Here is a 26,053-nt window from a genome sequence, read left to right as displayed (position 1 = left end):
CGTGGCAGCCCTATAATTTCGCAGCCTGATTACAGGCTGGAAAAGCAGCAAACTTCATCCATCCCTGGTTATTGTGAACGTTCGAGACAAGCGAGGGAATCACCTTGTACAAAGTTATCAACATAAACAAAACTATATCGACACCCTCATGGCCTTTTAATTCATTTCAACGGGAGGAATTTTGCCAGTAAATTGAGTTACGCGCTTAGCGACAGCCCAAATCAAACACCAGAGTCCATGAACCACTTCAGTCTGTGTGAGAACAGCCACGGCTCAAGTATAGACCCTTGAGGCACTCCTTATTGTAGACAAGCGCTCATCCAAAACGTTCCGCATTCTATTCGTCATGCCTGCGCAATGACCGGATTTGCCGGTGTAGAAGTCGCAGCCAAAAGAAAATGTTTTATGTGGCTATCTAGCTAGCTGGCTATCTATTTGCTAGCTATGGCAGTTTATTTTGAAATCTTATCACATTTAATGTCATTTTTATCATTTTATATTCCGTATTATCGATCTTAATTACAGTGTCGGCGCACATGCTTTCCGCTGACCCAAATACGCACGGCTTCCCACGCATGCGAGCTGTCGAAAATTCACTTTCCCTGCTAACGGAGAAGAATCTGGCTGGCAATGTGTCCTTTTATGAAAATGTACTTTTATTTTCACTCTCCTTTTTAATCTGATGCCCCCATTGAGGCTTGATTCATCCTGGGGGCATGGCTTCATTATTGAACGGTTTAAACGGTCAATAGGTGGCGCTCGAGCGGCCATGTTTTTAGGCGCAAGGGCAAACACCACCACCACCCTCCCTCCCCCTGCAACAAAATCCTAATGCATTAATGAGCGCGCGTGACGTGCGCTAATGTGACGGCAACAGATTCACGCTGACAGTAATGGAAGATTTTGCCCCTGGATACACTCATAAGTGCACCCCCCACACACACACACACACACACACACGAGTAGCCAGCAGCCCCCCTTCCTCGCCGAACCCAGCGGATGGAAGGGGCGGAGTTCACCTTGCCTGCCGCCGGAGCCTTGACACATGCTTAATAAATAACAGGAGACAAGGTGGAACAAGCAGTAGCGACGCACCCCTGCCTACCCGACATACCCCCTCCCCCGTGCCCCTTACACACCCCCTCTAGTGTCACTACTTGCACTGCGACGAGTTAACAGAAACGCTGGCGGCTTTTTGGCAAGTCTCCTAGCGACACAGTGATTCAGCACAGCCATTTGCGACACCGAAAAGTCCCGCAGACCCCGAAAACACAGGTGTCAAAGTCGAGGCCCGGGGGCCGAATCTGGCCCGACACGTCATTTTATTCGGCCCGCGAAAGCAAATCCAACGTGTGAAATTTCATGATGATTGCTAAAGTCACAACTAAAATTTCATATTGTCCCATGTAAACATCAATAACATTATTTTTTACTTCAAATTTGAAAACTAGTTATTCATTAATTTATTGAGCACTCCATATTATTATTATAGATAGATAGATAGATAGATAGATAGATAGATAGATAGATAGATAGATAGATAGATAGATAGATAGATAGATAGATAGATAGATAGATAGATAGATAGATAGATAGATAGATTAGTAGCTAGCTGGAAAGATAGCTAATAGATAGCCAGCTAACTAGCTAATTGATAGATAGATAGATAGATAGATAGATAGATAGATAGATAGATAGATAGATAGATAGATAGATAGATAGATAGATAGATAGATAGATAGATAGATAGATAGATAGATAGATCAGTAGCTAGCTGGAAAGATAGCTAATAGATAGCCAGCTAACTAGCTAATCGATAGATAGATAGATAGATAGATAGATAGATAGATAGATAGATAGATAGATAGATAGATAGATAGATAGATCAGTAGCTAGCTGGAAAGATAGCTAATAGATAGCCAGCTAACTAGCTAGCTAGCTAATCGATAGATAGATAGATAGATAGATAGATAGATAGATAGATAGATAGATAGATAGATAGATAGATAGATAGATAGATAGATAGATAGATAGATTAGTAGCTAGCTGGAAAGATAGCTAATATAAAGCCAATACCTAGCTAATAGATAGCCAGCTAACTAGCTAGCTAACTAATAGATTTACACATTCTTTATGCGTGTTAACGCAAATGGCTGCGACACACAACGATTCACCATCGCGTTATTTATGTAGTTTTCCTTCTAATTTCACACGAACACGTTTGGTCTGAAAACACGAAGTTTTCAGACCAAACAAAGTACCCAAAATGCATCGTGTGTCGCTTTCTCGGTCAGGGGGCATTCCTTCAGTGACGTCACGTACGGACACGTCACCAACTCAAAAACAAGACTTTCGGAATATTCTTAAAATGTAAAATATAGCTATATGCGGTGGAATCTTTGTAAAATACGCTCAGTAGAAGTCATTTCAAGTGATTTTACAAATTATACACGCAACTTGTCCGCAGGTGTCGGTTGTCCTTTAAGTGTCATCACGCACACAAAAACAAACAAAAAAAAATGCCATCCCAAAATAGCCACGTCGGTGTAAAACAAACACGTCCCCCATCTTGCGTTCTTCCCAAGTAAGCATGGCGCAAACTCATCAGTCCTTATCTAGCAAAGTCCCGCGGGTGCCACTCCACATTCGATCGTTAGCCGCTGATTTGCCAGCCATTTTATTTACATTCTTGAGAGGCAGTAATAGTTTTGAAGTTGACTCTCGAGGCGGCGGCCGCGGCGGCGAATGATAATTGGCCTTGAGATGATGCGGCTGAGTGAAGGATGCCGGACAAACAGAGGCGCTCTAATTACGGAGTGAGGAAGGAAGCGGTTGGGGGGGGTTGAAAGCTAATGAATTGCACGCGGGCCGCCACAGAGGCCGTCTAATGAAGCTAGCGGCGTGGGGGACTGTTTGTGTGTTTACTAAGCGCGCTTGAAAATGTGGACCGTGGCGTCAACACGTGTGAGGAAGGGGGGGTAAAAAAAATTGGTACGCGACAAATGGCGCATCGGAAGGTGGCTTGATGTTGAGTACAAGTGCAAAAAAATGTGGCCACTCCAGTGCCAGGGTTGTTGTCATTGTCATTGGAATTCCATGACCAACAGAATATTGAGTTTGAGGACGACAAACATTCAATGTGAAGCACTTTCTGCACCCTCTTTCTAGAAGAATTAGGAGAGGATCAATACGTCCTTTTCATCAGTGGATGAGTGACGTCACGGTGGGATGTGCACGTCTACTACAAGCTAAATGTTGAAAGCAAACACAGCATGTCCGCTAACCACCAAACATGCTAACAAGTTAGCATGTCCGCTAACCACCAAACATGCTAACTTGTTAGCATGTCCGCTTCACAGTGCAGAGTTGCAAGATTGGATTCTGGCTCCGGCATTCCCTGTGCAGGTTGTCTCCAGGTTCTATTTTTAAAACATCCCATTAGAATACTTTGAATAGCACTCTCTCCCGGCAAATCGTTTTCGTGTTTATTATGTTTGATAAGTCATTATAAGTGCCTTACACGCTGGGTCCAAGAGGACAGTAATTTCATCTGTGCTGTATGTCATGCATATTAGCATATTTGACAATAAAGCTGACTTTGACTTTTGACTTTGGGTTCAACAGTCCCACACAACCTGTGTTTATTCCCCATTTCAATCCCATATTGCAGCCGGTTTAGTCAGCAAACTAGTCGGGCCGGTACTAATAGCGTACTCGGCTTCCAGGAACCACATCGCTTGATATTTGTTTGGCAAATATTCGCGGAACAAAACGTTTAATTCATGTTTGCATTTGGAATGCGACCCGATGAAGGCACTAAACCGGCTGGCCCTGGTTTATTTTGCTTTTTTTGAAACCGGGTAGTGAAATGTCAAAGTTAAAGGACAACCGACGTCACTTTTTTGTTTCTTAACTGACATCAGAAAAACGTTTTATAGCATCTAAAATACCCAAAACACACAGTATGATATTTTTAGTCAAATGCAAAACACCAATAAAAATGACTTAAAGTGTCCAAAATCTGCAAAAAAATTGAGCTGCGAATTGGCCATTTTCAGAAAGTCCCGCCCCCAGTTTGTGACGTCTTGCATTGCTTGAGAATCAAAACAATGGCTTCAGATTCGGAGAATATGCTTTCTTGTTACACATCCAGTTGTGAATATGATTTAAATAGTTCTGAAGAGCAAAGCATACATGTTTGCAATTGATTAAAGAATTTATTTATATGAGGCAACATTGAGTGGAAGTGTCTCAACGAAAAAGAGGCACAAAATGGCGACCTCATGTGGCCACCTCCGTTTCCACAGGCTGATAAATTCCTTATAAGGAGCTTGGACACCCTCTTCTGGCGGCTTTTAGGTGCAACACGAGGTTTTCAGACCAAACAATACAGCAAAACACATTGACGTGATGGAAGGACTGCTACAATGTGTCCATTTTTCGGTCAGGGGGCGTTCCTTTAGTGACGTCACGTACGGACTCGTCACCAACTCAAAAACAAGACTTCCTGAATATTCAGTGTGAGTCTTAAAACGTAAAATACAGCTATATGCGATGGAATCTTTGTAAAATAGGCTCAGTAGAAGTCATTTGAAGCCATTTTACAAATTATGGACACAACTTGTCCGGAGACGTCGGTTGTCCTTTAACCTGTATTAAACAGGGCTTGTTTCTGACAAAGATCACGACCGCAACCCGACGAGGCGACACAGAGGTGGTGTCACTACAAGTTGCACGTCATGCTTTTTAATTACACAATTTATTCCCCCTTTTTTTAAAAATGAAAGAGAACCACTCAAAACTTTTGCTCTATCTTCCGAGTGCGAACTCAACCGCTGCCCATTTAAGGCCCATTTATTTACTCCGTTTTCAACCGCAATGCTGTAATTTGTGATCACCAAAATAGCTCCCGCATCTAACTTTGCTTGTTTACTTCCTGTTCCGATTCCGACGGCAGACCGTTTAGGCGTCAAACTAGGCTAACTGTCAAGGTCACTTTATAGTCACTGGATCAGTTTTTCTGTGGGTGAGCAGCGGCAGCCACATCCTCTTACTCACTTCATGTTGACATCTGTACAGCAACCCATTTAGGCACTTTGGCTTGAACAAACATCACACTGAGAATAAAAAAAAAAAAAAAATCACCACATTGAATTTCTCGAGATCCTCTTTTTTTTTTTTTTTTTTTTTGTTACCTTACCCATCCTTTATCCCACAACGAGCCGCGTGCCAATCACGACTCGTCATTCCCGAGTGACTCATTGAGTCGGGCCTTGATTGGCATGCGCACTCGGACCAAAGAGAACCGGCACAGACGTTTTCTCTGCGAGATAAACAATTTAATTGGAAGCAATCATTTAGTTCTTAACTCATTTTTTTTCTCTCCCAGCTGACTCCGATTTTTTTTTTTTCTCTGCAAGGTGTCCTGATGGACGGCAGCTTTCCTTTTGTGGGCAGAATTAATTTAAATAGGCATGTTTTTTTTCTTCCTTCCAATCATGTTGGAGGATTGATGATAGTACAAAGCAGACAGTGAGGAGTCGACATTCTTCTTTAACTTTGCTTCTCAGACACTTATTTTGATGATAATGAAGGCGGTGGAAAACCGTTTTTTTTTTTTTTTTTCCATCGTGTGACTTCCCCCTCTCCCACTATCACTCATGGGAAAAAAAAGATTGATTGTATCCGGTTGATTACACTTCCTGAAGAGGAATTTGAAGAACTTGTCAAAATGCTAAGTGGCGCTATTTAAATGTGTCTTTTGATGTGACTGGAGAAACCCAACAAAAAAAACAGTCAGGATGTAAATACAGTGATATCTCGGTTTACGAACGCTATCGCCCCCCCATGAACGCAAAAAAAGTTATCAACCCAGCTAAACAGAACACAATTGATGAGGAACTAGGTAAGATTATCGCAGAGAAAGCACCTACAAGGGATCATTCCTCATGATGGTGCAAGAAGAAGGCTACGTTCCTCATCAAGTGTTTAATGCTGATGAAACCGGCCACTCCATTCCATCAAGCCATCAACGACTATCACAAAGGTAAAAAAAACACTTTATTATCCAGTAGTTTATTTCTTTAATTATAATACCATAGCACATTTATTATACATAAAATAATGTATATTTTGTGTAGTTTTAAGGCTTAGAAAATTTAAAAAATATGTTTTGTGGGGACCTGGGAACGGATTATTCTCATTTTAATGGTTTCCTATGGGAAATTAATTTTTGGGATACACCTTCGCCTTACACACTCCGTCTGGGAACCAATTAAGTTCGTAAGGCAAGGTATCACTGTATGATATTTGCATACAGTCAAACCTGGATTTTTGAACATAGAAATGAAATGTATTATTATTATTATTATTATTATAGCTATCTATCTATTAGCTGGCTAGCTTTCTATCTATTTGAGTGACTTCTGGGTTGAGTGACTTCTGGGTTGAGTGAACGCTGGCGCGTGTGGCTGCCGCTGCTCACCGGCAGAAAAAACTTATCCTGTGACTGTAAAGTGACCTTGAGAGATTTGAAAGGCGCTTATAAATGAAATTATTATATTATTATTAAAATGTCTCCATATTCACTGCTGTATAAACCCAACCAGCATGCCGCCGAAAAAAAAAAAAAAAATGCTGTTGCACAATGAGTCAGCTGCCTAAACATGCAGCTTGTCGGCATTGAATCAAGAAGGATCCAGTGAACGAGTTTCCCCATATTTGACAATAAAATATCCACTTTGTTACCGAGGTTTTCTCTTGCGGAAACAATTATGGCAGCGACTCCGTGGACAGTGACGGGATTGGACAGGAAGTAGCAGGGAAGCCATTTGTTACACTCAAGTCACAATGGGTCAACCCTCTTTGTGCCGTGTAATATCCTAGAGGAATTTTTTTTAAGTGGACAGCAATACTGGAAAATCCAAGGCGTACTGTACTGTTACAATGTCGCTCTGGTGACTTTTTGGCGTCTCTTAGAATAAGAGTGAGAGTGGGAGTGGGAGTGGGAGTGAGAATGGGAATGTTCAATAAGAATAAGTATATATTCAGGAAGTCTTGTTTTCGAGTTCATGACGATGCCTGACGTGATGTCACGTCTGGAACACCCCTGACCGAGAAAGCGACACACAATGCATTTTGGGTACTTTGTTTGGTCTTAAAACATCGTGTTGATGGCGAAATTAGAAAGAAAACACATACATAATGTGATGGTGAATCGTTGTGTGTTGCACCAAGACTACTACAGTAAAGTCTCGTTATATCGATATCGGATATATCGATAGTCCCGGTTATATCGATACTATTTCTATGCACGCAGGGAGAAAATTCACATGCAAACATGGTCGGATATATCGATAGTCCCGGTTATATCGATATTTTTTCGGACTCCCTTGAATATCGATATAACGAGACTTTACTGTATTTGATACTAGTTCACACAAATTCCCAGCAGACAAATCAGCCCATTTCCAACGGATCTTGGGCGCCATCTTCTGCCTTTGTCTGGGACGCTACATTGCTGTCATTGACGGATCGAATTGATACGGGAGGACTTTAATCGATTGCAAACATTGATGCTTTCCTCTTCAGAACTATTTGACTCATATTCGGAACTGGATGAGTAACAAGAAAGCATCTTCTCTGAAGCCATTGTTTTGATTCTGGAGCAAGGCAGTTTGTGAAGGAGTATCCTGGCGTGATGTCATGAACAAGGGGGCGGGACTTTCTGAATCGGCCCCGTTCCGAGCTGATTTTGTGGCAGTTTTGGGACAATTAGAGTCGTGTTTTGGGTACTTTAGATGCTACAAAACGTTTTTTTTCTGATGTCAGTTAGGAAACAAAAAAAATGGTGTCGGTTGTCCTTTAAGCAAAAATGTTTCTCTACTTTGTATCAGAAAGCATAAAACCAGAGTTGCACAAATTCAAAATGGCCGACGCCTCAACGGGTTGCAGTCATGGACACACAAAAAAACCTTTTTTCCTCCGTACAAGATTCTCATTCCTAGTAGAGACATCAGAAGAAGAAAAAAAACAACTCTCAGGGATAAAAAACGGTCGTCGCCGGTGCTTGGCGATGAAAACGCAGCCGGGTACAAGTGATTTATTGTTGTCTCCTTGCATTCTGGGCATCAAAATAAACAAACATGGAAGCGGGTGGGTGTGCGGGGTGTTACAAAGAAAGATGAGGAGCTTCAAAAGGTGAAATTTAAACATGACTTCCACGAGCGCAAACTAGGGAAAACGGGTCCAAGTGAATCAACATTGTGCGTGATCTGATTAGCGCATGAGCTGTTAGCACGTCGTCTTCATAGCAAACACCCGAGCCTACCATACGGCTAATCCGTCACCTCTCCAGGGAAAGACTGAAACATTGATTTCTTCCTGGTTTACATATTTACACACACATACACACACATCACACACCATTAGTGAGGCGTTTATCGACAGTTCCAGCACCGCCATAGCTCCTACTTATAAATCCCCGCACTCCTATTCAAGTGGGAGAAGATGAAAATTCGCATTTATATTGCATGAGCAAATAAATATTCGATGTTTTAAATAAAGAATATGATATGATTGAACAAGACTTGGTTTTCAAAGTTTACTTCAGATCCGCATCTTCTGCATCCGCGGATGCCGCATACGTGTGCAATACTGCCCTCAATAGTACATTGGAGGTATCGCTTGTTGTAGTCAGCCAACTTTTAAATAAGAGCTTATATTTGTGAGTCTGATCGATTAGGTCGGTTATCCATTAGTGCTCATCAGCGGTAGAAGGGAATTAATGTGATTTAATGGAGTCAATAAGGGTACTTTGGGGAACATCGGGCGTTACATTTTTGGATATTTCTACACCTCAAATACATTTTTATTTAAGTTATTAGTTACACTGGCGAAACAAACTAACTAACAAACAACAAGCGAAACATTCGTTCACTTAATTATGTTTACGAAAATATATATACATTTTGTATGTATTTCAAATGTTTTAGCTCTACTCGACTTTTCCCTTCTTATTTTTGCAGGTGACACGGGAATCCCTTTGAGGTTAATCACATTAGACAGGGCAACTTATAAAGATAAAGTTAGACGCACACAAACGGTGAACTCTTTCAACTCGACCCCCCCGACCGGTTACCGTACGCGGGGAGGTGATCACACCTGTTCGGAATCGTTCACCTATTAAGTCTTGACAAAACCTCATTAAGATGGAAAAAAACAACGTTTCAGGGGCGACATTGAATGTATCAGATGCGTTCGCTTACCTTTAAAAACTTGTCCCCGGGCGGATAGTAGCAGCGTGACGGTGGCGAACCACCAACCGACAACTTTATCCATGTCGTCGGCGCCGAGGCAACCGCGGTGTTGGCTAAACAAAACTGTTCGGAAGCTTGTCTCACAACTTACACGGTCTCTTAAAAAAATGATAAAACAACCTCCGTGTTCGTCCCTCTTTTTAAATGTCTTTTTTTTCGTCGATCCAGATCCTTTCCTCCTCCTCTCTCCGCGTCTACGTTCGTAGGAGGACGCTGAGTGTCGATCGGCACACTTGCGCGTGGATGGAGTGAGTGGTGCCTTGGCGGCTGTGCACCGGATGTGTGGCCGGGAGAGGGCGTGTGTGAGTGGGGTAGCGAACCGTGCCCTCCTCGCTACCTCCAACAACTCCACCCTCCACTTCACGTTCAAATGACGCCGCTTCTTTGAACATTTGTAAACGTCTAACCAACTAGATGTCTTTGATATATTTAAAAATAATAATAAAAAATTAAAAACACGCCTAAATACGGGCGTTTTAATGATTTTTTGTGCTTCCGGTTCGATGGGCGTGAACACACACACACCACACCTGTAGTTGATTGACAAGCAGCAAAAAAAAAAAAAAAAAAAAAAAGAAAGCGGACGATATAATAATAATAATAATAATAACAATAATAATAGTGGATGCTAACTGACTTTTCCTGTGGTTACTCTGGTCTGATGATCAGCTGTCTCTAAATTGCTTTTCATATTAATAATGCTATCATACCAACTAGTAAAAAATATTATAATTGATTAATAATAACAGCATAATGTAATAACATTTGTCCACCTGTCTACTCTAACATAATAATAATAATAAAAATAAATAATAATAATGTCATGGTATGATTGAGACAGAGAGAGAAACGACGACAGTAGTACTTTGATACATGTAATAACAAGCAGTGTCCAGCAGAGGTCACGTTTCTACAAGTGCCTTGACGTTGAACTGACAATAAAAACCAGACTTGGATAGTTTTACACTTGATTTTATTGTCGAAATTTTTACAGAGATGCACGAAACAACAATAATCTACAACAACAGCAATAATAATAATCAAATAAATAACCATAATGACAGTGATGAATTCGTTTCAAAAAATTACAGTAAGTGACAGGAAATAACCAGGCAAGTAAGAGATTGTAATTATTTAATTTGAGTGTAACTCAAACAATTACACATACCCCCAAAACTGCTTCGTTATAATTTACTAAGCAATAGTGATATGAGTGTAAATTGTACTTGCGGTGCACATGTGTAAAAGACAAGGCCCGGGGGCCGAATCTGGCCCGCCACATCATTTTATTCGGCCCATTCATAAAACGCAATATAAAGCTATACGTATGTACATTGCATTATATTTTCATCGCCCCCATTTCAAGCTCAGATAACTCCAAACACATGTAACTTAAGAATTAAGTCTTTTCCTCTGATGAAAGAAGAGAATCTGATCTTTTTAACGCTGTATAGAATGTTTATGTAGTCCAAAAACTCAATATTCTGTGGGTCCTGCGATTGGAGTGACAATGACAAAAACCCTGGCACTGAAGTGGACACATTTCACACCATAAATTCCTTCAGTTGAAAAACTTTGAATGAATTCTACCTCATATTTCTTATTGCCGAGCGTGTCACCGGCATTTGCATTCCAGATGAAAGCAACCATTTTGGAATCCTCCTCCAATCCATTTTTGACGGGAGGGAGGCATTTCTTGCCCTGTTGCATAATTCCACCCTCCACCCCCCGCACCCCCACTTCTCCTTGACTGTTCTTTCCACTGACTGATCTCCCCTGACCTCCATGCAACAAACCATGTGCGCGTTATCCGCCTCTCCACCGATCAACCTCCAAATGTGGACTTGTGAATTTCTGCCGCCTCCTTTTAACCCTTAACTGCAGATTACGCCGGCGCGTGCGCTCCGCATAGCGCCCGCGCGCTATGCGGTTGGAAATAAACGCCTGCAAACCGCCGACGGCCCTTCAAATCTATTTGTGGGCCGCAAAGATGCCTTGTGATGTAATAGCCATGGCGGAATCCGCGTCGGGGGGGAGAGGATGAGTCCATGCGTCCGGCGTTACCCTGGTGCCGGCGTCACACCTGGTTGACGGTACCTCACGTCGGTTTTAGGTAGTTATACAGGGAGCTCAGTCCTCCTTGAAGGACTTCGTGAATAGGCTTGAGCAGGGGGTTGTGGATAATATGGAGCCCCTTGTCCAGAGGATGGCAGGCGAGCCTCCTAAGCCCGATCAGCAGGTACATCTCCATGGGTACATTCTGCAGTTCGTTAAAGTCCACGTTGAGGAGCTCTAATGACTCCAGGAAGCACAGAGTTTTGGGTAGGGTATGGATACTGTTCCCTTCCACGATGAGGATCTTGAGGTTGACCAGATCCTGGATCTTGTCGGCGATGGTCTCCAGGCGGTTGCAGGCAAGGTGGAGGAAGACCAGACCCTTCATGCTGTAGACGCAAGTGGGGATGTGGGCGATGCGGTTGTGGCTCAGGTTCAGCTTGGTCAGACTGCGCATGGCGGCCAAACTGCCGGGCAGACCGCTAATCTGGTTGTTGGCTAGGCTGAGGACTTCCAGGCAGGTGCAGGATCCCAGTTCCTCGGGCACCTCGCTCAAACGGTTGCGGCAGGCGAAGAGTACGCGCAGCTTCTTCAGTAAGCCGATTTCGGGCGGTAGGCTGCTCAGGTTGTTACCCCACAAGTTGAGCACCACCAGGTTGTCCAAGGAGCCGAGGGCCGGTGGCAGCGAGCACAGGCAGTTCATGGATAGGTTGAGCTTCTGCAGCTCGCGCAGTTCCCACAATTCCGCCGGGGCCACGTCCAACCCGCGCATGGCCAAGCTCAACGTGCTGTAGCCAAAGTGCACCGTGGCGTTCCTGCGGATTCTCTCGGCGGCAGACGAAAGACCACTTTGGTCGCTGGCGGTACTCCTGCGACCTCCTTGGCTCACATTCACCTCGCTGAGCTCCTTATTGGAGAAACCGTGAGACTGTTTACCGCCCATAGCTCAAGACACTCTGCATTGGATTCCCGGACACTGAGTTGTTGCTCCCTGGACCGCATCAGTGGCGGTATCACCGAATCTTCCCCGAGCTCAGACGGTACTCTGGTGGGTGGGCTCGAGGGGGTGGGGGTTGCGCGTGGTCTGCTCGTTACAAAGTGCCTGTCTTACAGGGTTTCATTTCCCAGCTGGTCCTGTCATTTGACAGGTCCACAGATAGAACACCCCCCAGCCCCCACTCTGCAAGTAGGGGGTTCTGTGTCAATGCCATGACCTCATACTGAGACGTAAGGGCGGTGGAGGGGGGAGGACACAGAGGCTACATCTCAATTGACATACCGTATTTTCCGGTGTATAAGGCGCACCCAAAAGCCTTGATTTTCTTCCATTACTTCTTCTATTTCTACTATTACAGATGCCCCTGCACCTTATACGACGGTGCGTACAAGGCACACAGAGGAAGGGATGAGAGGATATGAGGGAACGAGAGGGAATAGAAATTTGAAGACGGTCAGATAGGTATGGCGGGCAAGGTTATGGATAGCTTTAAACATATAAAGAAGAATTTTAAAGTTGATACTATATTTGACTGTGAGCCAGTGGAACTTTTGGAGGACGGGGGTGATGTGGTGAAAGGATGAGGTTCTGGTGATGATCCGAGCTTAAGAATTCTGGACGAGTTGAAGTTTGTGAAGTTTCTGAGGGACACCAAAGAGAAGTGAATTGCAATAGTCAATCCGGGAGGTGACAAGACTATGAACGAGGATAGCAGTGGTGTGAGGAGTGAGAGACGGGCGAAGACGATTGATATTGCGGAGGTGGAAGTACGCAGACCGGGTAATTTATATGGGAGTGGAAAGATAGTGTGCTGTCAAGAATTTGAGAAGCCAAACGAGGAAATTGAACCCGGGAATGCTGACACACACCATCCGTCCTCCATCAATCTCGGTTAGTTAGCGTGATGGCTTGCTTTTGTGTCTTGAAATTTGCCAACATGGAGATTCTCGGCTTCCTGCGATGCTCCATTAGGGAGGTTAGATGTGTCCAACGGTGTCCAATATTCACACATGCTCCTTGCTGAATAATTGATGATGATCAACTCGGGCACTTCTTGCCACTTTCTCTGTTTAACGGTCCCGAGGGGCTCAGGGAGGGGGATTGCGGCATGCGTATAACGTATCATCTAACTTGTCCGGCGTTCGAAGCGAAAGTGCTTCCGTGGTGGGTGGCGTGTCCCTTCGGGGGAGTCATGAAGAGGCGGTAAAAGCTCAAATGTTGGCAGGTGCTTCTCACACTTCAACAGGCCTCGAGGTAGATTTTGTGGTTGCGACGACTCGACTGTAATGGATGAGTACTTGGGGACATGTCAACCCACCAAAATGCTGCATGTGAGATATGTTGGATGAGCAACAAAACCCGAGAAGTAAGTAACTGTGTGACGTGTGTGACGGGGGCACATATTACATATAGAGCGCACAATAAATAAACTCATTCACTGCCAGACAATGCACAAAAAAATGTGTCCACTACAGTGCCAGGGTTTTTGTCATTTTCACTCCATTTGCAAGACCCGCAGAATATTGAGTTTTAGGACTCCATAAACATTCAATTCTGCGTAAGAAACCTTAGGCTTTCTTCTTTCATCAGAAAAAAATAGTTAATTCCTAAATTATATAGCTCTGGAGTTATATGACCTTGAAATGGGGGTGGCTATACAAAATCAAATACTATACATACTTATTGATTTATATTGCGCTTGAACAACAACTGAAGCTAACAAAGCGCTAACATGGACAAAAGGCAAATGCTACCCCCTCGTGGAAGGGAAAAAACATTAGCAGCGGTCTGACCAGCGCTTTATCGGCACCCCCCTGCAAGAAAGACGAAAACCTCTGCAAAGCGAAAGAAAGACCAATGTGAAATCTCGGTGGTGTCAGATAACCAGATCAGCCCTTTTTTCATCAGATGATTTTTGTCAACCCCTCTTGAGGTGACGTAACTGTGCCGGTTCTCATTTAGGTGCTAATGACCCTTCGTCAGAAAAAAGGTGTCTGGCAAATCCGCCAGGGATGGTCGATCCCATTTTCCTTGTCATTTAAATGTCAAGCTGTTTCCGCACATCTGTTCCCGCGGGGTGTGAAAAACTAAAAAAAAAGATGCATGGAATATAAAGGATGTGTTTGTAATGAAGAGTAATGAAACTCACTTTTTTCGGCAACTACTTGTGTCATCGTGACATCTTTTTTTTTTCTGGCATTGATTAAGCGCGTTGGCTAGTCCGATTTTTAGCGCCACCTGTTTTTGAGCACATGGTCTGGCATTGAAGGAGTTAAAGGACAACCGACACCATTTTTTTGTTTCCTACCTAACTGACATCAGAAAAACGTTTTATAGAATCTAAAATACCCAAAACACGACTAAGTGTCCCAAAACTGCCACAAAATGATCTCAGAACTGGGCAGATTCAGAGAGTCCCGCCCCCTTGTTTGTGACGTCATGCCAGGATACTCCTTCACAAACTGCCTTGCTCCAGAATCAAAACAATGGCTTCAGAGAGTTCCGATTCGGAGAAGATGCTTTCTTGTTACTCATCCAGTTCTGAATAGGATTCAAATAGTTCTGAAGAGGAAAGCATAAATGTTTGCAATCGATTAAAGAAGTCCTCCCGTATCAATTCGATCCGTCAATGACAGCAATGTAGCGTCCCAGACAAAGGCAGAAAATGGCGCCCAAGATCCGTTGGAAATGGGCTGATTTGTCTGCTGGGAATTTGTGTCAACTAGTATCAAATAGTAGTTTTGGTGCAACACACAACGATTCACCATCACGTTATGTATGTGTTTTCCTTCTAATTTCGCCATCAACACAAAGTTTTCAGACCAAACAAAGTACCCAAAATGCATTGTGTGTCACTTTCTCGGTCAGGGGCGTTCCTTCAGTGACGTCACGTCATGCATCGTCATCAACTCGAAAACAAGACTTCCTGAATATTCAGTGTGAGTTTTAAAACATAAAATATAGCTATATCGAGCAGCGGGACCGCGCCGGGAGAATTTGTGCTTTGAAAACGGCAGCTGAGACCCCCGTGTGAGATGTGCAGTCACTTGACAGCGATTGGAACCACGCCTTCAAGGTACGTGTAGGTGTGACGGACCCAGATAGATCTCAAGGTTCTCATTTCCATTTGTTCCGGTTGCGCGAACGATTATTGTCCTGGCAAGGGGCGCTTCACAAAATGGGACGCGACAATGCCTGCCCCCCCCCCCTCTCGTGTAGAAAAATGACACTTGCCAGAGCGTTTCACTGCCATAAAGGTTTCACGCTACACTGAGATGGCGCTCACTGCCCCCCCCGCCCATACCCCTAACAGCACAATGGTTCCTTGTGAAGGCTATCTTTTCAAGCCAAGCGTGACTTTTGGACAAAAACCAATCGATCAAATCCTAACTAATGAATGATTAAATTCATAATTGTGTATGTAGAAGATAAAACAGCCATTCTGTTTTGACGAGCGTGGGGTCCAGGTGCCCATGGGTGGCCCGGAGCCAGTCAGAGCATGTGGTTGGATTCGCTTCGGCTGGCATGCTGGTTGGCATACTAACAGACTGCGAAAAGGCTCGAGGCTCCTGCCTGGTGATCATGAGCATGAGCAGGCTTCACCCGAGGTAATGCAGAAAGTCGTACAAATTTGCCCCATTACCCACATAAAAGCAACAGTCAGCTATGGGAATGCAAAGCTTTGGTTGGAGAATCGAAATTAGATGACGTTATCATCATAATGCGACCAAGCCAAAGTCAGTTTGGTTAGTCTGTGTTTGAGTTTGTTTTCTTGACTTTAGCTAGCAAAATGCTATTATAATTAAAACCCATACCTGCAAACTTTTGAAACCAGAAAAGGCCCCGGTCGGTCATTTTTATATACAGGTAACATCCGACTTACGACCGGCTCGACTTACGACCACCCGTACTTATGACCACAACCTCCAGACCTTATTTTTAATATTTTAATTCTGCATCTGGCACTGCAATCTCTTATTGGACGTGACGGAATAGACCAGGATGTAGCTGTTTGTGTCTATGGAGTACATCTGAGGGAAGATGGAGTATTTATTCATCCTGTGGAGTAACAAATACAGTGATACCTTGGCTCACGAACTTAATTGGTTCCCAGACAGAGTGTTTAGGGTGAAAAGTGTGTATCCCAAAAATAATTTCCCATGGGAAACCATTAAAATGTGAATAATCTGTTCCCAGGTCCCCATAAAACATAATTAAACATACAGTAAAGTCTCATTATATCGATATTCAAGGGAGTCCGAAAAAAATATCGATATAACCGGGACTATCGATATATCCGACCCTGTTTGCATGTAATTTTCTCCGTGCGTGCATAGAAATAGTATCGATATAACCGGGACTATCGATATATCCGATATCGATATAACGAGACTTTACTGTAATTTCCTACTTTCTAATTTTCAAAACTACACAAAATAATACCTTATTTTATGTATAATAAATGGGCTATGGTATTATAATTAAATAAATAAACTGTACTTTATAATAAAGTCGTTTTATTTACCTTTGTGACGGTCGTTGATGGCTTGATGGAATGGAGTGGGCGGTTTCATCAGCATTAAACACTTGATGAGGAAGGTAGCCTTCTTCTTTCACCATCGTGAGGAATGATCCTTTGTAGGTGCTTTCCCTGCGATAATTGTATCTAGTTCCTCATCAATTGTGTTCTGTTTAAATGGGTTGATAGCTTTTTGCATCAAGTGTACAGATGGCTTGTGCGGCTTGTTTGTGGAGCTTAATTGATGGGATATTTTAACCTTCCAGTTAACACTCTGCTTTTGAACTATCAAAGTTGAAACAAGTCCAAATTTCACTGTTTTCTATCCATTTTCTCACTTTTGTTTTTTTTTCACTTTTTTTTTGTTTCAAGCGCTGTCATCTCCCTTTCGTGTGTGTGTGTTTTCTCACTCTCTCTCAGTCGTCTGCCTGTCTCTTTAATGTTTAACCCCCCCCCCCCCCCCCCCTCCTGCATTCTTGACCAATCACGTGACTTTAACCGAAGACTGGGGGTGGGGAATAGAGGACAAAAGCAGTCAGCTGCCATTTTGTTTTTAGAAGAACGGGCGTACGTGAACGACACATCACTTTGGCAGCTCCGTGTGTATCCTGAAAAATAGTTCGTATGCCAAGGTAAAATTTTCATAAATGTAACGTTCGTAGACCGAAAAGTTCTTAAGCCAAGGGGTTCGTAAACTGAGGTATCACTGTACTTGCACACGCATTTTCAGCACACGGGGAAGAAATCGGCATGTTGGACATTTGTTTTCGGTGACATTGTGATATCACAAAAAAAGGACAGTTGGACGGAAGAAGCACAATCGCCACACACCCACAAAATAAAGACCAGGAATAGGTCACGCTGGTAATAGTGGCCATGGATTAGCGTGTACTGACACAGCCTGACAATAAATACCATTCTGCCGAATGAGCAACAGGTGCATGACAAGATTGTTTCACTTTAATAAAATGGCTTAAAACAAACCCTCGGTGAAATAATCCATTAAGCTTTTTTTTTTTTTTTTTTTTTTTTGCGACGTGCAGGCCTTCCATGATAGCTCAGACAATGAGGGCGATTTCGAACTGGAAACATTTAACCTGCTTTCAAACCTGCTAACTACTCCAGTTTTGCCATAAAAACCACGGTTTTCATGATCCCATTCCGGGTTGGTGCAGTTTATTCATGAAAATGACGGTTTCCAATACAAAAAAATAAGTCAAAAATAGTCAAAATAATAAATACTCAACGTTCATTCAAATCACGAGCTCACTATGTATCGTACCTAAATTTAGAACAGGCGATCGGCACAGTGCTAGCTTCCTTTAGATCAGGGGTGTCAAACTCATTTCACATGGTGGGCCACGTATGGCCTCGGTAGATGTCAAGTGGGCCGGACCATTAAAATTATGCCATCTCGCGAGCTATCTATTAGCTATATCGCTATATAGCAGGCTAGCTATCTAGCTAGGTATCTATTTACTATATATTAGCTATCTAGCTGGCTGGCTAGCTATTTCGCTAGCTATCAGCCTGCGTGTTTTGGGTATTTTAGATGCTATAGAATGTTTTTCTGATGTCAGTTAGGAAACAAAAAATAGTGTCGGTTGTCCTTTAAGTTTCTTCAAGTCACATTATTTCCTGGCCAACAGCATCATCTGGTGGACATGTAGTAAATCACACCATAACCCCAGCTTGGATAGATTCAGATGTAGCACTACTGAAGAAGGCCTTTTACTTTTTTGGGTGAGTACGTGTTTTCCGAAGGGCATAAAAAAACTATTCTGTTAAGCATGTAGTTTTGAAGGCGGGTCGTAAAAAAACATTGGGGCATTCGTGTAAACGTCAAAATGGGAATGCCATTCTCTCACCACCTTTGCCTGGAATTACACCATCTGCACGCGGGCTTAACCCACTAATTGTGGCCTCACTTCGTACGCCATTGTCGCATGCCTGCGGCTCGTTTTCCCAAACCGCAGTTATATTAAGAAGCGGGTGTTTTAGTGGAACGCACGTCATGCTATCGAGGGAAATGATCAGTGTTGGTGTTAAACGGTCGCCGGATTGATGTGCTTGAGGTTTCTGAGGTCGGAGGTTTTGGCTGAGTCTGGCTTCTTATTAGATAGTTTCAAAGATGGAAGTAAACAGTAGTTAGAATTTGATGTGAGGTTATCATGGAAATGTATCATATATCAAATCTTTTGTTTTTTTTTTTGGGGGGGGGGGGGGGGTCCAAAACTGACTGACGCTGAGTGGGTTATATTTGATATGTGATGTAATGGTGACATCTAGCGGTTAATTTCTGTCATGACATCATACTGTGTGGTAAATGTTTTAATAATAATAATACATTTCATTTATAAGCGCCTTTCAAAGCCTTCAATGACACTTTAGTTTTAATTTCAATAATCTATTAATTTCTTAGATAAAGAAGTGTTAAAAGAGTAAAATGCGTTTAATACATTATCTAGTTGAAATTGTATAATAATAATAATAATAATAATAATAATACATTTCATTTATTAGCGCCTTTTAAAACTCTCAAGGACAATTTAGTCATAGGACTGCGGGTGAGCAGCGGCAGCCACACTGCAGCGTGGCAGCGTTCACTCAACCCGGAAGTAACATAAAGTAAAAAAAAAAAACTAAATAACAAATACTATGACAACACAAAGAAACAGACAGTCGTTCATTCTTCAGCACTTGATATACCCTCTTTGTGAAAATAATGAATGATTACCACTGTTCCTTCTCGTAATGACAGTAAAAAGTACATTAATTACAATTTAACCGCAATCCACACTGTGTTTCCATATGTAAATTAAATATTGGATAAAAATGAAATAAAATGGCATGATAACGTTGTGCTCGCAGCAGCATCCTTGCTTCCAGGCCCTTCAAAGATGGAAGACATTGCGTTCACGTCACGACGCACTGTTGACCAATCACAACCTCCAGCCGTACCGCTTGTTTTAAGACGAACAGCAGTGTTGTCCAATCGTAGCCTTACAACCGCGCTTAAACCACGCCTTTTTTCTGGTTCTAGCCAAACAGAGAGGAGCAGTAATTACTAATTCATTACAACGCGAAGGGGAGTGACGCAGTTGTCGAAACCTAAAAGCTTCTTCCACGCTTTCCCGCGTATGACCTGAAATCAACTCGGCTAATCATCCCCTCCCCAAAAGGGTTGAGGGCGAAGAAGGCTACGCCGCCATCGCCCCCGCCGGTTGCTCGGACTTTGGCGGGGCTGTATGTGCCAGCCGTCGCGTTCCTTGGGATTCGGGTGCCATTCCGGTTGGAGGTTGCGGTCGAACCGCGAGGACTCGATGCGATAACCAGGGCGAGACATGCCGCAGCCTAAGTCACGAAAGCTCGCCATCCTCGGCTACCGATCCGTAGGTGAGAGCGGGTGATACGCCGAGAACGGTCGGTCCCTCCCCCGGGGAAAGGGTGCCTGCTTCGGCTGGGGCTAGGCTGGAGAGGGCCTGACGTACGGTACTCGCAGCATCCCTCCCTCCCGCTGCCAGGTGAAGGCAGGCAGGCCTCCGCCTTGAAACCGAAACGGACTACACTTTTCGGGCGTACTTTCGCCGTCCGATGGCTTTGACGCATGACTAGCTGCTTATGTCACTACTTAGCACGTAAAACAAACGCCGTTTAGATGCGGTGAAAAAAAAAATGGTAAAATGAAAGGATGGAGTTGGTCCGAATTTGAGGACGCTTAAATATTCACTCACTAGTCTTTTTTTTTTAAAGCCATACTCATGGTAATTACTCCATGTTACTTCAGCTGTCGAAAAATCGTAGAGAAACCTTGATAGAACTATATATATTTTTTTATAAATGCATCTATCTATCTATCTATCTATATTATTTATATATATTTTTTTATAAATGCACGTATATTTATATATATATATTTATTATAAATGCACATATAGATATATATATATATATATTTTTTTTAAAATGCATATATATATATTTATAAATGCATGTATATAGATATGTTTTTAATGGATGTACATATTTTAATGCATGTATATATATATTTTTTATGCATGTAAAAAAAATATATATATATAGATTTAAAAGCAGATATATTTTTTCATGTATATATATACATATATATATACATATATATACATATATATATATCCAATATATATATATATATATATATATATATATATATATATATATATATATATATGTATATATATAATTTTTCCAATGCATGTAAATAAATAAATAAATAGTATATATATACTATTTATTTATTTACATTTATTTATATATATATATATATATATATATATATATATTTATATATATATATATATATATATATATGAGATTCATGTGCAAATAACCCTTTCGTGAACCCTGTAACCTGAGAAAATAATCGGCTGTCCACTGTAGTAACCGCTGTAGCTGAATGGGTTAATGGAAATAAGAGTAATTGGGTAGGAGCCTCTGTTCAACAAGTGTGCACTCTTCAATGGAGGTGGGGGGGCATGATAATTAGGGCATCCGTTTTGAAAAAAAGGCCACTAACATTTATAATTGACGTCCAAAGTAAATAATAAACTATTTGGGTAAATCGATGAAAAGGTTTATTCAGCCGTCAGCTGTACTTCTGACGGCTGAAGAAACCTTCTCATCGATGGACCACTCCTGTACGACTGAGAGCTTACAGAGGTATTTGGGGAAATGGTGTCCACTAGAATATAGGGTGGCTATTTCAGTAGTAGTAGTAGTCGTAGTAGTAGTAGTAGTAGTAGTAGTAGTAGTAGTGTGAACTCATTATATGAAGGCAAAAAAAAACCCGATGAAAATGTTAAGTGATGGTTGAGTTGCAGTCACCGACAATCACGAGTGTCTGATCTTTTCTTCTTTTACAGGGAAGTCCTCTTTGACCATTCAATTTGTGGAGGGCCAGTTTGTCGACTCCTATGATCCAACAATAGAAAACAGTAAGTACAGTACTTAGTAAGGATGATGACGGTATCATTTTATATTTATTGATGTATGTATTTATTTATTTATGGGCTTGCTTGGATTTTTACAGATGCGCAATTTGACACAATTTAAAGCAGTTCCCAAATCAGAATCAGAAAGCCTTTAATAGTCCCACAATGGGGACATTTGCAACTGACAGCAGCAAAATTGAAGGAGGAAACATAAAAACAAAGTATTCTATGCATAATAGAAATAAAATAAATAAAGTAAATCGAAGAATGGAAAGGGATTTAAAAAGGTGAGGAGTTGCTGTAGAGGCAGATGCACAGGGGGTGCCATGACCGGGGGGGCTTTCACAGCAGTTGCACATAATAGTCAACATCAAGCAAAATAATAAACATAACAGGGACATCATAACATGGACAGTTGTGCAATTTTAACGACTTTCCCCATGTACTCTATGATCTATGATCAAACACTTTATTACATGAAGCAGTTCTAGACGAAAGAGGAGAGGATGAAGTATCTGTCATACTGTTTCACGTACAGTGATACTTCGCTTTACGAACCTCTTGGCTTACAAACTTTTCGGTTTACGAACGTTACATTTATGAAAATTTTACCTCGGCATACAAACTTTACCTTGGCATCCGAACTTTTTCGTACACGGAGCTGCCTCAATGAGTGATGTGACAACAAAATGGCAGCCGACTGTTTTTGTCCTCTATTCCCCGCCCACAGTCTTCGGTTAAAGCCACGTAATTGGTCAAGAACGCAGCACTGAGGGGGGGTGGATTAAACATTAAAGAGACAGGCAGACGACAGTAAGAGAGTTTCAACTTTGATAGTTCAAAGGCAGAGTGTAGACTGCAAGGTTAAAATATCCCATCAATCAGGCTCCGCAAAAAACCTGCACAAGCCATCTGTACACTTGATGCAAAAAGCTATCAACCCAGCTAAACAGAACACAATTGATGAGGAACTAGATACAATTATCACAGAGAAAGCACCTACAAGGGATCATTCCTCAAGATGGTGAAAGAAGAAGGCTACGTTCCTCATCAAGTGTTTAATGCTGATGAAAGCGGCCACTCCATTCCATCAAGCCATCAACGACCATCACAAAGGTAAATAAAATGACTTTATTATACAGTGCAGTTTATTTCTTTAATTATAATACCATAGCGCATTTATTATACATAAAATAAGGTCTATTTTGTGTAGTTTTGAGGCTTAGAAAATTAGAAAGTAGAGAATTATGTTTTATGGGGACCTTGGAACGGATTATTCTTATTTTAATGGTTTCCTATGGGAAATTATTATTTGGGATACACACTTTTCGCCTTACACACTCTGTCTGGGAACCAATTAAGTTTGTAAGCCAAGGTATCACTGTATTTTGTATACAACATATCTGAGGTAACCTAAAACTGATGCACATACTTTCACCAACCACTAGAGGGAGTATGCGGACCACTCTTGTACACATACACAAACTCACTCCTCAGCCTTCTTTTCCTTGTCCACAATTGTCCGAAAAGTACGTGGAGGTGTTTTACTGTTTGATGCCTTACCTCCGTTTCTTTGTCTCCTCTGCAGCGTTTACAAAAATGATCACGATAAACGGACAGGAGTATCATCTTCAGCTGGTGGACACAGCTGGACAGGTTCGACTAACTTCCTGTACATGTCAGATTGCAAAGAAAATTAAATATATACTAAATTAAAACAAAGTATTTCCAAACTAAAAAAAACCACAAGGTTAAAATATCCCATCAATCATGCTCTACAAACAACCCGCGCAAGCCATCTGTACACTTGATGCAAAAAGCTATCAACCCAGCCAAACAGAACACAATTGGTGAAGAACTAGATAAAATTATCACAAAGCACCTACAATGATCATTCCTCAAGACGGTGAAACAAGGTTACGTTCCTCATCAAGTGTTTAATGCTGATGAAAGCGGCCACTCCATTCCATCAAGCCATCAACGACCATCACAAAGGTAAATAAAACGACTTTATTATATACGGTAAAGTCTCGTTATATCGATATTCAAGGGAGTCCGAAAAAATATCGATATAACCGGGACTATCGATATATCCGACCCTGTTTGCATGTAATTTTCTCCGTGCGTGCATAGAAATAGTATCGATATAACCGGGACTATCGATATATCCGATATCGATATAACGAGACTTTACTGTAGTACAGTTTATTTTTTTAATTATCATACCATAGCACCTTATATTATTATACATTATAATTATTTTCTTATTATTTTTATAATAAGATATATAATTAGTTTTGAAAATTAGAAAGTAGAAAATTATGTTTTATGGGGACCTGGGAACAGATCATTCTCATTTTAATGGTTTCCTATGGGAAATTAATTTTTGGGACACACACGTTTCGCCTTACACATTCTGTCTGGGAACCAATTAAGTTTGTAAGCCAAAGTATCACTGTATTTGTGTCTCCACAGGATGAATACTCCATCTTCCCTCAGACGTACTCCATAGACATAAACGGCTACATCCTGGTCTATTCCGTCACGTCCAATAAGAGGTGCCCTTGACTTCCACAAGCTGTGGGGAAAAAAAAAAAAATAATAAACAATGTAGTGGCAGCATGATCGATTAAACAGACGTTTCTTGCAGCTTTGAAGTGGTCCAAGTGATTCACGAAAAACTGCTGGACATGGTGGGGAAAGTTCAGTGAGTACCATCACCGCATCGATTTGTTTGGATGGCGAGCGGATTATTCGACAACGGTATGAAAAAAAATGGCGCTCTTTGTTTCTCCCGCGCTTACAGAGTTCCCATCATGCTCGTTGGAAACAAGAACGACCTGCACATGGAGCGGTATGTCGTCTAAGCTATCAGAGGCGAGTTTGACCTCATGTCGTGACCCTCATATTATTATTTTTTTTCATTCCAGAGTAATCAGCTGTGAAGAAGGGAAAGCATTAGCAGACTCCTGGAACGCTGCCTTCATGGAATCCTCGGCCAAAGAAAACCAGGTATCGGGTGAAAATATATTTGACCCCATTTTAATCAGGAGAATATGTCCGTTGAAGTTTCAGGACCAGAAAGGCTAGCTAAGAGATCGCTAAATAATAATAATAATAAAAACCAGCGCCAGCGTTCACTCAACCCGGAAGTAAGTCAAATTTATAGAAAGGTAAGTGATAGCTACTAAATAAATAATAATAATAATGATACATTTCATTTATAAGCGCCTTTCAAAACTCTCGAGGTCACTTTACAATCACAGGATTATTTTTTTCTGTGGGTCAGCAGCGGCAGCCACACGCGCCAGCGTTCACTCAACCCGGAAGTAAGTCAAATGGATAGAAATCTAGCTAGCTAATAAATAATAATAATAATAATAATAATAATAATACATTTCATTTATAAGCGCCTTTCAAAACTCTCAAGGTCACTTTACAATCACAGGCTATGTTTTTTTCTGTGGGTGAGCAGCGGCAGCCACAAAGTCAATATTTTGATTCATTTTCAGCCCCTAGTCATCATCTAGTCATCATGAGGTGTGGGAATGGACTATCACTTGATAATAATAATATATTTCATTTCTAAGCGCCTTTCAAAACTCTCAAGGACACTTTACAGTCACAGGATAAAGTTTTTCTGTGGGTGAGCAGTGGCAGCCACATGCGCCAGCGTTCTCTCAACTCCGAAGTAACTCAAATACATAGTAAGCTAGCTAGCTAATGGATAGCAAATAAATAGCGAATAGATAGCCAACAGCTAGCCAGCTAATAGCTAGCCAGCTAGCTAATGGATAGCTAATAAATAGCTAACAGATAGACTTGAGCTATCTAGCTGGCTACCTATCTAGCTATCTAGGTAGTAGCCAGCTCGATAGCTAGCTATCTATTTGCTATATACTAGCTAGCTAGCTATCGATTAGTTATCTATTAGCTAGCAAGCTAACTTTCCATCTATTTGAGTGCCTCTTTTCTGTGCAGACCGCCGTGGAGGTTTTCCGCAGGATGATCCTGGAGGCGGAGAAGATGGACGGGGGCGCTCAGCCCGGCAAAACGTCTTGCGCCGTTATGTAAGGGGAGAAAGGCCATAACCAATGCACACACACACACACACACACACACACACACACACACACACACACACACACACACACACACACACAAACTGCACTGCACTAGTATATCCCGTTTTACT

General features: G+C 41.9%; 3 protein-coding genes across 11 annotated transcripts in view; 1 reads left to right on the top strand and 2 right to left on the bottom strand.

Annotated features, from left to right (window-relative positions):
• The window catches only part of LOC148891161 (receptor-type tyrosine-protein phosphatase mu), a 188,281-nt gene extending 178,681 nt beyond the window's left edge, over positions 1–9,600 (bottom strand). For all 9 annotated transcript variants that reach the window (XR_016116511.1, XM_089008956.1, XM_089008958.1 and 6 more), the window contains exon 1: positions 9,267–9,600. Coding sequence is in view for 8 of the 9 variants with exons in the window: in XM_089008956.1 (XP_088865082.1) it covers positions 9,267–9,339 (73 nt within the window). In the remaining variant the exon portion in view is untranslated. The remainder of the gene's footprint in view (positions 1–9,266) is intronic.
• A 673-nt stretch (positions 9,601–10,273) lies between these two features.
• lrrc30a (leucine rich repeat containing 30a) lies at positions 10,274–15,534 on the bottom strand. The gene has a single exon (XM_089008235.1). It carries the CDS (start codon positions 12,313–12,315, stop codon positions 11,416–11,418), a length of 900 nt encoding a protein of 299 aa, XP_088864361.1. The 5' UTR covers positions 12,316–15,534; the 3' UTR covers positions 10,274–11,415.
• Positions 15,535–19,480: 3,946 nt separating this feature from the next.
• rheb (Ras homolog, mTORC1 binding) lies at positions 19,481–26,023 on the top strand. Its single transcript, XM_089007725.1, has 8 exons — positions 19,481–20,284; positions 21,790–21,861; positions 23,447–23,514; positions 24,334–24,416; positions 24,509–24,565; positions 24,665–24,712; positions 24,789–24,870; positions 25,840–26,023. The coding sequence occupies exons 1-8, from the start codon at positions 20,233–20,235 to the stop codon at positions 25,930–25,932; spliced, it is 555 nt and encodes a 184-aa protein (XP_088863851.1). The 5' UTR covers positions 19,481–20,232; the 3' UTR covers positions 25,933–26,023.
• Positions 26,024–26,053: the final 30 nt, after the last annotated feature.

The sequence above is a fragment of the Hippocampus bargibanti genome, linkage group LG11 (genome assembly GCF_051943395.1).
Source record: "Hippocampus bargibanti isolate YZ-2025 linkage group LG11, ASM5194339v1, whole genome shotgun sequence".
In the NCBI taxonomy this organism is placed as follows: Eukaryota; Metazoa; Chordata; class Actinopteri; order Syngnathiformes; family Syngnathidae; genus Hippocampus; species Hippocampus bargibanti.
This window is presented reverse-complemented; position numbering and strand designations above follow the sequence as displayed.

What these genes read in the sequence shown, in the direction of transcription:
- lrrc30a (XM_089008235.1), bottom strand. Translation starts at nt 12,315, where the DNA reads ATGGGCGGTAAACAGTCTCACGGTTTCTCCAATAAGGAGCTCAGCGAG.
- rheb (XM_089007725.1), top strand. Translation starts at nt 20,233, where the DNA reads ATGCCGCAGCCTAAGTCACGAAAGCTCGCCATCCTCGGCTACCGATCC. An exon ending in GACATGGTGGGGAAAGTTCA is followed by an intron (nt 24,566 to 24,664) that starts GTGAGTACCATC and finishes CCGCGCTTACAG; the next exon opens with AGTTCCCATCATGCTCGTTG. An exon ending in CCTCGGCCAAAGAAAACCAG is followed by an intron (nt 24,871 to 25,839) that starts GTATCGGGTGAA and finishes TTTTCTGTGCAG; the next exon opens with ACCGCCGTGGAGGTTTTCCG.